Raw genomic sequence first — 12,275 nt, 5'->3', positions numbered from 1 at the left:
TTAATTCCGCTTGGAATTCCTGATGTTCATAATAGAAATGCATTTATATATATATGCATAGACACAGGCATGTGAATGTGTTCATGTGCTCAAGCATGTGGAGGCTTTGTTAATTGAAGTTAATTTCTGCTGTTTTTTTTTTTTTTTTTTTTTTTTTTTAAATAGCAAAACTGATCTATTTATACTTCTTTGTTTTAGCTTCATCTAATGCACTGGAACTCCACACTATACAGCAGCATTGATGAAGCGGTAGGGAAGAAGCACGGCATAGCTATCATTGCTTTATTTGTACAGGTAAGTTTCATGTGTGGCAAGTGTTAGCATGCAGTGTCATTTGTGTGTGGAAAATGAGTTCCTTTGCATTTTCTTTCATTCTTAATGATTTCATAAAATAAAATAATGTATAACTTGTGGGTTTCTACTCAAAAGATAATTCTCTGTCCTGTTCTCTGCACATATGCTAAATGAGTAAATCTTGCTTAAATGGTATATTTAATGTACATTAGTTAAAAAAGAGTTGATACGTAATCAAGCCATCTGGCTGTAAGCAGGCATCCGCTCACCATGCCTGTGAGGGGACTGTCAGAGGGTGGAGACTGCTGTCTGTCTGATGTGTTCTTCTCCGTTCCAGCCTTGGCCTGCTGTGCAGGAACTGGGGAAATACATAGAAGAGAGGAGGAAAGAGGAAAAGAAAGCCTAATGACCCATTGACCCAAAAACCAGTAGTAGGATGGTGTCATTTTATAGGGACAAGCATATTACTTCGCATGGGGGAAGTGTGAGGTAGGATCACATTACTTCAGAGACATCAGACTGGGACTGTAATGAATCCTTCTGCAGACTCTCAGAAGAGCCAGAGACACAGCGACTTGAGGTTTGCTGTGGAGAAGGTGTGCAAGATGGGAAGTTGGGCCCATAATCTAATTGCTGTTGAAAATTTTTCAAGGGCTGCACCCTATAAAGAAAACTATCAGTTTCTCATTGTCCTCATGAGAAGTGGCAAACTTTTTTATCTAAATGGGTTTGTAGGAAGAAGTTTAGAATTCATGCTTAGATCAAATGGATTTTCTTGCACTGTGATATTATTAATTTGTCATATTTCATTACAAGTTTATGAATGCCTTTGAGCTTTACCTCTGTTGAAATGTAAAGGTACATTGGTTATGTCTCCAACACTCAGAACTGCTAAAAATGGAAGTTAGAAAGTTTTTATTCTCCCAGTTTTGTATCCTAGAGGGCTGTGTCATAATTGCTTATGTAAGTCACCTTCTAATTCCAGTAGAGGTAACCTTGGAGATGGTTAGAAAGTTACATGTAAGTTCTTAAACAAACATAAAACTTAAATAATACATTTTCTATTTCTGGACTTCCACCTTAATCTGAGTTCTTAAGCATTCCAAAGTGCTTTTTCATTTGCGAGGAAGGGGTTCATATAACTAAAATTGACTAAGGTAAAATAGTTTTCATCTATTTATTAAAGGAACAAAGAGAGAAGAATCAGTGACCATTTTTCCCACTAAGGGCATGAAAATATAATAGTTGTACATCATAGTTCTTGAACTCATCATTTTAAGGTTAATAAAAATAGTCTCACTGTCCTAACTGACAGGCCTTGGTGCAATTTAGAACCAACATCACAGAATCACAGAATGGCCTGGGTTGGAAGGGACCTCAAGGATCATGAATCTCCAACCCCCCCTGCCATGGACAGGGCCACCAGCCTCCCCATTTAATGCTAGACCAGGCTGCCCAGGGCCCCATCCAACGTGGCCTTGAACACCTCCAGGGACGGGGCATCCACAACGTCTCTGGGCAGCCTCTTCCAGCACCTCACCACTCTCATAGTAAAGAACATCCCCCTAACATCCAACCTAAATCTTCCCTCCTTCAACTTAAAACCATTTCCCCTTGTCCTGCTGTTATCTACCCTTTCAAAGAGTTGACTCTCCTCCTGTTTATAGGCTCACTTTAGGTACTGAAAGGCTGCAATTAGGTCACCCTGCAGCCTTCTTTTCTCCAGGCTGAAGAAGCCCAGCTCTCTCAGCCTGTCTTCACAGGGGAGGTGCTTCAGCTCTCTGATAATCTTTGTGGCTTTCCTCTGGACCCTCTCCAACATCTCTCCATCTTTCTTGTATTGGGGGCTCCAGTCATGTTTGAAATGATTTTGATATCTTTTATCAATTTGAAGGTTTTAAATTGAAATTCCATTTTTTTTTGAGAAAAGAGAAAATTCTCTTAATTTTCTAGAAATAAAAGTTACATTTTATTGATGTTCAATTATCTCCCTTCAGTAACGACTACATCATTTATAAGGGCATGTAGTGACAGGATGAGGAGAAATGGTTTTAAACTGGAAGAGGGTAGATTTAGACTAGGTATTAGGAAGAAATTCTTTTCTGTGAGGGTGGTGAGACACTGGAACAGGTTACCCTGAAAGGTTGTCAATTCCCTCTCCCTGGAAGCATTCAAGGCCAGGCTGGATAGGACCTTGAGTAACCTGGTCTAGAGAGAGATGTCCCTGCCTAAATCAGGGGGGTTGGAACTAGGTCCCTTCCAACCCAAACCATTCTATGATTCAATGGTTCAGTGATTCTGTGATTCTATTCCAAAAAGTCCCAAGAAATGAACAAATTTTTCATCATCCAGCTCCTCTTTTCTCATTTATGCCTACTTCATTCCTCACCTCCTATGTGTATGTGTTGGCAAAGAAGTCAAGCAGAAGGCTGTTCTGAGTCTTTCTATTTTGCCAGTGTTGTTCAGAGGGTAAAAGGTAGGGTCTTTGGATGGTGATGTAGATCGGAAGCAACTGAAATCAGCATGTAGAGTGAACAACATTCATGGAAACTGGTTTCTTTTGTAAGCCCCATCTTCCATACCCTAAAGACATTCAGTAAAGACAGTGCTGTGGAGAGCCAGGCTTTGGCCTGCAGAAGCCCAGAGGTGCATGGAACGGGAGGATCTGCCATTCTCCACTCTGCAGTCAGGGAAAAAACACTCCCTTGAGCCTCAGAGACAGATTAGCAGTGCCATGGGAGTAAATTCAAAAAGTGTCCGTCACGTTTGTTCATTCTATTCCCTTCTGTGTACTTTTGTGACAAAAAACTGGTAAGGACAAATTGTATCCTTGGTATTTATGTGTCACAGTCCTGCATGATTTTGAATTTACCTGCAGTAGATGCTACAAAACAGGCTTAATCAAAACTTACTAGACTTAACTGTGGCTCTTCTTGTTCTGTCAGTTTCTGTCTTCATGTTGAAGTTATTTAAATCCTGTTTAATTTTGGCTGATGTCTGTATAGGGATTTCATTGTTTGGAATTGCTGTGTATCAGTGTATTTGATTAATGTTGAGGTCGAGTAGCTTAACTCAAAACAATTTCAGAACTGAGTGTTCTGATTGACTTCTGTCTTGCCTTATAGGTTCAGAAACAGCGAAAGACTGAATTTCATCTTTGCTTATTGTATTTCAGATAGGAAAAGAGCATGTAGGCCTAAAGGCTGTAACTGAAATTCTGCAGGACATCCAGTACAAGGTAAGACATTATCTGAAGAGATGCTTCCCTCACAAACCAGAGATGAAGTAAGTGTGTGAAAAGTGTATATGAAACACTGAAACTGAAAGAATGTTTTCAGACTCCTTTATAGTAAAATCATGTGTGAAAGCCGTAGTTAAGTGACCTAAGTCAGAAGCTCAGTATTTTACAGTATCTAATACATTTTCATAGTTAAATTCCTTTTTGTGATGTCTAGAAAATTTGATCTGTCATATTAGTAACCGGTTTCAAGTACCACCATTCCAGTGATTATCAGTATGGAGTCAGTATGAATGTAAGCACTGTGACAACATGCTTAGTGAACACTAGTAACAGCATCTCCAAACTTGTGTGGCTTTTATTTGTAGAGGCAAAAAATAGATGCATTGAAGACCCTTATTAACTTGCAGTGGGAAATCAACAAAGACACAGTGCTGCCTTGTTGGATGGATTATATGTGGGGACGCTGAAGAACAGATAAAAAGCATAGCTGTATTTAGAAGCTCTGAGCACTCTCCAGAATGCTAACACTATTACCTTGGGGAAGTTACTTCCATCTCTCTGTAAAACAGAAATAATCATGTTTACCTTTGATTTTAAAGTATTTTGTGCTGTATTAATGAGCAGTTCTATTTTGGCCTGGAGAGACTAGCCATTCACTTCAGAGGATGGTGAAGTGCAGAAAAATGAGAGACTTATTAGAAGAGAGTTTAAGATCTTTCAGACAAATAATATATGGCAAACAAAAATTATATGTAATATTATAAATTCACTGTTTATTAAGACAACAGTGAAAACATCAGTGCACAGAACTCTCTAGTTTCATCATTGAAGGCAAACCTAAGTAGAGGAAGATGGTGAATAGCTTTGTCATTGTGAATGCTAGTGATTTTTGGAGGGTCAGCATCAAACATGCTTCTGAATACAAAAATTTTATTGCATTAAATTGGTGGAACGAGTATTTAATAAGTGTTTTCTGTCAGCCAAGGAAATGATCATTTTGTCCCTTGCTTTTTAAACTCATTTTCTATGGAAGTCCTGAATTCCATGTAGAGAAAGTATTTTAAGGCTGGGGCCTGGAGAAGAGCCCAACTACTAAAGGCAGTAAGTTAACAAATTTCTGTGATAATCTTAGAAGTAAAATATATAAAAATCAAAATACAATACCACAACTATTGTGTGGTTGCAAGGACAAACACAGTGATGATTAAATGATGGTAGTGTTTTTCACAATAAATCAAGGTTTCATTTTAGAAAACACACACTATTTTACCTTTACATTCATCATAGCTAGAGATGAGATTGATTTGTATTCATTTTTTCAGGGAAAGTCCAAAACTATACCCTGTTTTAATCCCAACTCTTTATTACCAGGTAGGTGCCTTTACTTATTTTTGTGTGGGTGGATTACTAGGTAATTGCAAAGGCTGAAACAGTCCTGAACTAAAGAACAGTCTAACTGCAATGCTGAGAATATGTCCCACCAGGTGATAATAGTTTTCCACGTAACGGTGCTAGTAGCAGTAGGGAAGAGGTTTCTGTTGAACTTGGGATAAATTCACACATCTGTCACTTGAGTGGAATGTGACATTGCAGTCCGTACACTGCTGGCAACACCATGTCTAGATTTCCTGATGATTTATTATCTCACCTATAGGGAGAGTGATGTGTAATCCTTTCTCTACTGTTACATGAAATAGGGAGATGATTAATTTAAACAGAGGTTTGCTTTCACTTCAAATGTAGGTTACCCACTTAACAAGTTAGTATTTTGGAAACAGTGACAAGACAATGCCATAATGCAATGGCAGTTGTATAGGATACAAAGGGTAGTGTCAGTGGGAGGCAAATTCGAATTCATATAGCCAAGAATAACAATAGGAAGCACTCTACTGTGCCTTGAAAAAAATTTCTTTTAAAAAAAATTCTATGAAGTAAATACTTCTTCATGGAATGCTTCTGAACTAAATTCCATGCCACAGTAATAAGATATTTAAACAATTTTTCAAAATAACCCATTATTTATTAAACTATATTAATTTTATCAAAGGAGTATTATTTAGGTTGCAAGGTCAAGTGCTCAGCATTTAGAAATTGCAGGAATTAAGGCTGCCTGTGCCCTTTCATAAACGTGTTATAAAACATGCTTTACCAGAAGTTATTTTCACAGGACCCATGCTTCACAGTTCCTGGTTTGATGCTGATCGAGTCACATAAACCATAACTTTCATAAATGATCTCTAACTATGTATTCCTCATTTTCTAGGTGCCCGACTTGAGATCAAGGGGTCTGATTTACAGAAGTGCTGAGTGCTTACACCTGCAACTGAAGTCAATGGAAGCAGTGCTCTGACTGCATTAAGTGCTATAGAAAGTTAACTACTCTGAGAAATCAGGTTCTAAGCATCTCATATCGAACACTTCAAATGAATAGATGCATTTCAGCTTAATCTCTCTGTACCTCAGTTCCCCAGCTTTAAAAATTGGGGGTAATCTGTCCTTCCTCACCTCACTGAGGTGCTGGAAAGATGAACTAATGTATGTGAAGCATTTGGACACTGAAGAAATGAGTGCACTTGAAATACGAAAAATAAAAAAGAACAATCCTTGTAAAAAGCAGGATTTGAATAGACCTAGGACCACATTTGGTACTGAAAAAGCCAAATGTTAGCTGCTGCTTTTAAAGATAGAGTCATCCATCTTTGCAACTAAATGATGAAAGGTTCTTTAGGGAAGATGTATGTGATCATGTCATGAGACAGTGTTACAATGCATGCACATGGTGGGCTGAATTAATTCTTGCAGTTCTTAATTTTTGAGTGCTTGACAGTGCAACTTCTTGCCATGAAATTCTGTAGCTGCGAAAGAAAATGAGACCAACAAAACAAAATCCATCCACTGAGGAGCACAGGTTTCATTAGTAAGATTTAATTCTACTGATATTCCTCTTAGCTAGTAGCAAAATGGCAGTAACAGGTTAGGTCAACCAAATAAGTTTATTTCAATTTCGAACCTCCCATCCTATCCTTATCAAGCTAGTCATAACCTTCTCTCAGGTCTCCCATGTCATGAGTGTCCAGTTCCTTTCCAGGTTTGTTTGTTTTTTCCCTCTTTTATGATCAGGCAGTGTATTCTATTTCTTCAGCTGGGTCAGGAAGTCATTTGTGAGTATGGCCTACAGCAGCAAAGGACAGCTCCATGTCATATGTTTTCGTGAGAAATGGAGTGATTTCAACTCACTTTTCCAGAGCTAGGAGACAGTAGTGCAACTTGAAAAATGTGGCACCTGAATTATGAACGGAGAAGTTTGTATGATGTGAATTATGAATGGAAAAGTTTAGTATGGATGTAGAATTTAGTCCGTGTTTGATCACCACAGTCTTTCTAACTTCAAAATGGGGTGTCTTTTTGCAATAAAGTTGTATGCCTGTCTTACAGATAAGAAATTTCAATACAGCTATGAACTTTAAGCTCCATGAAGTAGTAAGCTTGAGGTTCTACTTGACCAGAGTGGCAAGAAGAGCTCTCATTCCTCCATTCCTTTTCCAAATGTGGAGCTGGGCCCAACGGAGGGCAAGTCTAACAACAATTACTGCAGTAGAGAATGTGGAATCAGGAAACATGGAGACTTTTTCCCAATGTGTTATTTATTTATTCCGATAGTTTAAGGGATTGGGCTTAAGTTATTTGCCATTTCTATAACATGGCATTTTGATCTTTAAAATAATCAATCTACAAGGAGAATTTACTGTTATGTAATGAGTGTGTGCTCACATGTGTTCACATGAGAAAGTAGTTGACAGTACATAGCGGGTCATAAATTCACCCCTTAGATTGCTGCATACTGGCTTCATCATATGAGCAAGCTCATGGCTGTCATAAGCCACCATAATTAAAAAGCACAGTTGTCTTCTTTAATGTCATTGAAGTTCTTTTAATTTCAGATCCTCTACTGCGTGACTACTGGGTGTATGAGGGCTCCCTAACAATTCCACCCTGCAGCGAAGGTGTCACCTGGATTTTATTTCGCTATCCTTTGACTGTGTCCCAAGTGCAGGTAACAATTGTGCTTAAAGTGACCTTGGAATATGGTTATGAGCTAAAGGTTATAGTGTGCAAATATATATATCAGGACGTTATGTCTGTTCTCCGTGAAGATCCCATTAGATCAGTACATGGCTTTTCAAGTAAAGGTTAACCTTTTGAGTCACTGAAGGCAACGCAAAGGTCAGAGATGAAAAACCTTGTTATCATTTATCATCTGCATTTAAAATAATTCTTTATTTAAGTCAAAGTGAAAGAAAAGAAAGAAGTCAATGGGCAAAAGAAATTCAATTCTTTGTAATTGTAAGCTTTCAAATACCACTGCTTTTTGATGTTAAAGGAACAAGAATGCTCAGGGAGACACTACATCCTGGAGAATGAAAAATGTTAACATAGTACAGGCTAGCTGTATTGAATTGAACTATACATTGCTTACCTTGCTCTTTTTTTAGTTCTATTTTGTAATAAATGTCAAATGGAAACATCCTATTTAAATTTAATTTTATATCTATGTATTTTAAAGTGTATTTTTTATAATATCTAACAATGAAATGAAAGAAATTGCAAACCTGTCTGCAAATAAGCCCAATAAAAACAACGAAAGCTCCTGACAATTATTCTCCTGCAGCCTGTGAATCCCAACTTGAGAAATGTGGATATAACCTAAGTGAAATTGTCTAGAATCCCTGAAGCTGAAAGCATTAATTTTTATTGCCTGCTCTGGAGGATGTGCAAATAGAAGGAAAAAAATATAAAAGATGATAATTTCATATTATTTCAATTTTAATAAATTAAAGTTCTGATAGTAATCCCAGCACAATGTTTTAATGACTTATCCTTTTGAATTAGCACTGTTTTATTTTCACACAGAAAGTGAATTCTAGTTCTAATCACAGGTAAAAATGATTGCTCCCAGTAAGCTTATTTCTGTGTTAGCTGGAAGTTAAATGTATCCTATCAGTCTGGAATCTGGTATTTCCTTGCTTATGAAAGAATAAGTTTTATGGCTGCTTACTACTGAGTAGATGGAAACATAACTCTGTTGGTGATATTAAATTCAGAATAACTTTAAAGGCAGTTTGTTTTGTAACATGGCAGCTAATTGCTTGGAAATGATATGCATAAATAAGAGGACTTCACTGGAAGCGTGAAAACCATACTCATAAGACTAAGTCATTGTGTAAGATTTTATTTCATGTTAGTTACTTATTTTGTTTTCGATTCCTGTTTAATCTAGTCAATGGACAAAGGAGGGCACAGTTCAAGGTATCTACGTATGCTGGGAGATTGTGTGAAGGGTGAATGAGAGAAGAATTAAGCAGAAAAATGCAACTTTAATTAATGTATGTGCTCATTTACCACAAGACAGAATGGTGGAATGTGATGTGAAGGTGATAGATCTCCAGAAGAGAAATATTGTGCCACTGTTATTAAAACCCATTATTTGGCATTGCCTTCTTGGTTTAATTATTGAACACATCTTGAATACTTCTTAAACAGAGATCTTCACATAGATACATAGTTTATAGGGTAAATACTAGAATTTTGGTCCTTACCCAGGTTTTTTGGGGGAATAAATGGATTTGTGTTACTGAAGTACGTTGATTGGTATAAATCCAGTCCAGCGTGAGCTTCGCAGTGGTGAAGAGCTTACTAGTCATGGAGGGGCTTGGAGGACTTCACACTGCCACTGACATAGTGTGCAGCTGAGAGGTGGCTCTGGAGCAGAGAGAGATTGGATCAGACTCATGCCATGAACAGCAAAATAACAAATCAGGACTGCAGCATCAGAGTGTGAATTTCTGGAGTCCATTGCTCTTTCTGTAGTACAAGTCATATTCTGTGCTGTGAGCCTGCACTTCCATCAGAGAGTAGTTTTTTGTAAGTAGTTCTGTGAGATCTGGATAAAATGTGTGCAGGCAACTGGAGAGTAGTGTTTTGCAAATACATTTCTTGGGGAAGTTTCATTACTGAACTCTGTTGGAAAGAGATCAAGCCCTGTGTGAAAAGCTGCACCCTGCAGTGTTCTTTTTGCACATTCTTGCCATCCTTTTGTGTTTTTTATCACCTTCATTTGTCTTACATTAAAATATACAGCACAGGATTAACTGTGTTGACTACTTTTATAAGACTCCTTGCTCATGCATATACACTACTGAAATACGATTAAAGAAAATAGAAAATCTCTCCAATTGGGCCTGAAAAGGCAAAAAAAAAAAAAAAAAAAAAAAAAAAAAAGCTTGCTTATGCTTCTCTCTCCACTGTATATATTTTTTAAATAGGACATTGTGAATTATGTGCTTTGTGGTACACCAAAGCCCAGAACAAATAGATGGTCTAAGCTAGGCAGAGTAGGGATTTAACACAATGATGCAGTGAGGAGCTGTTGTTCTGCTGTCATTGTCAGAATTAACTGGTTTTGTATTGAACGGTGAGGTCTCTAGTCCTTTCATCTGCTTCATTCAAAGTCAAGTCCTCCTAAAGGACAGAAACAGTAGCTAGTATATGGAAATGGAGTGGGAGTTGTGCAAAATTTGTACAGCCTGTGAAATAAAACAGTCTGTGAAATTCATGTTATTTTATTCTGGAAAGGTGTATTGAAGGCATGTGAAATTTTCAAACAGAAGGGTAAGGCTTCTATTTCTCATGTAAAAGAGATGTTCCTAGAGAAAACACACAAATACTCTTTAGCAAATTTTTAGGTAAAACAGAATTAAGCAAAATTCAGGATCTGAATACAGGGGATTGGCAAAAACATTCTTGCAAAACCTACAAAATGTCAGCTAACTTTATTTTTACTCAGTAGAAGTAGGAATGTTAACATTGTGGAATTACCCTTTCACTTTGACCCTAAGTTTCAGTGTGAACAGGACTGCGGTCTACTGGGTGTGAGAAAACCTTCTGTAGATGGCAATTTCTGTTGAAGGTGTGTGAATATCCAAGGAAGTTCATCTGTGTGTCTCTAAAGTATTTCCTCTTCAGAGTGTACTTTATAGCAGTGACATGCAAGGGGTTGGGATAAGAAGATGAAGAATGTATAGTGAATGATTCCATATTAGATGAAGCAGTATGAGCAAGGCACAGATATTGCCTTTTCATGTGGAAATTAAATATGAAAAATAGCATCAGTACATCTAAGTGTTCTTTTCTGACAGAACCACTTCTCAAGAATGAAGTAGGCTACCATGTATGTAAGAGGGCCTCTGTCATTGGGTCATGGTGGGCTCGGTCACTCTGGTGGGCTTAGAAGCAATTATCCATCTAGAGTGAGGCTGCAATTCCTGACTTCCCTGAAGATAAAAGAACAGACATCGGGATCAGATCAGTCCTACTTTACTGACTGGAGAAATTGGAAGATGCTTTGTGAGCAAAATGTCCTGGAGAAATATTTCACTGTTGGAATTGGGGCAGAGCATTTGTAGTTGTAGTAGATAACTCGCAAATGCTGGCTTTGCCATCTGCTCTTCCCTTCATATGTGTTTAAAGTCTCTTATTCTCTAAAGATCAAACAAAAGCCAATTCCTGTAAAATGCACTGTCCAAAACAACAATTGTTCCAGACTTTCCAGAGTTGATTCAGTTTAGTGATGGTGACAGACACTACCTTTACAAAATTCATTCAATGATTTACCAGCACTTGACTCCTGAAGGCATTTTTAGTTCTGTAGCCTGCAGTGAGTTTGTTTTCAGTTTGCTTTTAATAAACAATAAAAAAATCTTCCAAAATTGAGATCTGCCTCTAAAAGCACTTTCAAAGAGCTTTATAGTTCTTTCTTCTTTTCATTTTCCAGTCTAAACTATCGACTTGTATCTCAGCTGCCAGAAGCAGAACAGTAGATATCTAAGTACAGTTTTTTGAAGAAAAAGCAGCAGGGCAAAGCTAGCCTCTAAATCAACTAAATAAGTCTCTGTCACTTCTGCAATAGAGTGGAACACAACAATGAAGGCAGTTGTCTTCCAAGTTGCAGTAAGAAAGTACTCTCTGTGGGCAACATAAGAACAAAAAGGTCATTACCTGCTGTTTAGTACCTAATTTCCTTTAATTCTGAAATCACACTTGCCTTCTCCTTTAATCCTTCAGAGTGGTTTTCATGAAGAAATTCATTCTTTATAATGTCTTAGATAATATAAACTTCAGACTCCATTTTACTATCTGTGTAACTTTGTTTTCAAGTTACAGCTTAGCTGGATAGTGAAGCACAATAGAGACTGTGCAGGTACAGAGCCTCAGCCTAGCGAAGTCAGCCTTCGAGTAGGTTTGATGTATCCAGCTTGACAGTATGCCAAAGCAAAAAAAAAAAAAAAAAAAAAAAAAACCCAAAAAACTGTAACCACCCTGTTGAACAGTAAGGCATAATGTTGCTGATAGATGCATTGGTTTTCATAGCCTTTTATCACATAGAACTTGATGCTGATACAACAGATGGAGATGGAAGCTCTGAGTCTTCCTACATCAGATTAGAGTGATAAATCTGAAAAGAATCTGTACCCCCAAAATACATTGTTTTGGAATATATGAAATGTTTTGTATTGATTTTTGGTTTTATCTTACAAATTATATTGAGCACCCACATCTACAGAACTTTTGAAGTAATATTTCATTTTTATTGTAAAAACGCATTTTTATGTATAAAATGTCAACAGACTTTCGCTAAAGCTTAAAGCCTTTTCAGAATTCTGCTGGTTTAGCAAATAATTTT

General features: G+C 37.4%; 1 protein-coding gene across 2 annotated transcripts in view; it reads left to right on the top strand.

Moving 5' to 3' along the window:
* The window catches only part of CA8 (carbonic anhydrase 8), a 51,907-nt gene that overhangs the window by 23,835 nt on the left and 15,797 nt on the right, over positions 1–12,275 (top strand). For both annotated transcript variants that reach the window (XM_419221.8, XM_040696652.2), the window contains exons 4-7: positions 199–294; positions 3,470–3,532; positions 4,858–4,906; positions 7,477–7,589. In XM_419221.8, coding sequence (XP_419221.3) covers positions 199–294; positions 3,470–3,532; positions 4,858–4,906; positions 7,477–7,589 — 321 coding nt within the window. The remainder of the gene's footprint in view (positions 1–198; positions 295–3,469; positions 3,533–4,857; positions 4,907–7,476; positions 7,590–12,275) is intronic.

This window comes from Gallus gallus, chromosome 2, assembly GCF_016699485.2.
Source record: "Gallus gallus isolate bGalGal1 chromosome 2, bGalGal1.mat.broiler.GRCg7b, whole genome shotgun sequence".
Classification (NCBI taxonomy): Eukaryota; Metazoa; Chordata; class Aves; order Galliformes; family Phasianidae; genus Gallus; species Gallus gallus.
Note: the sequence above shows the minus strand (reverse complement) of the source record. Positions and strands in the feature narration are given on the sequence as shown.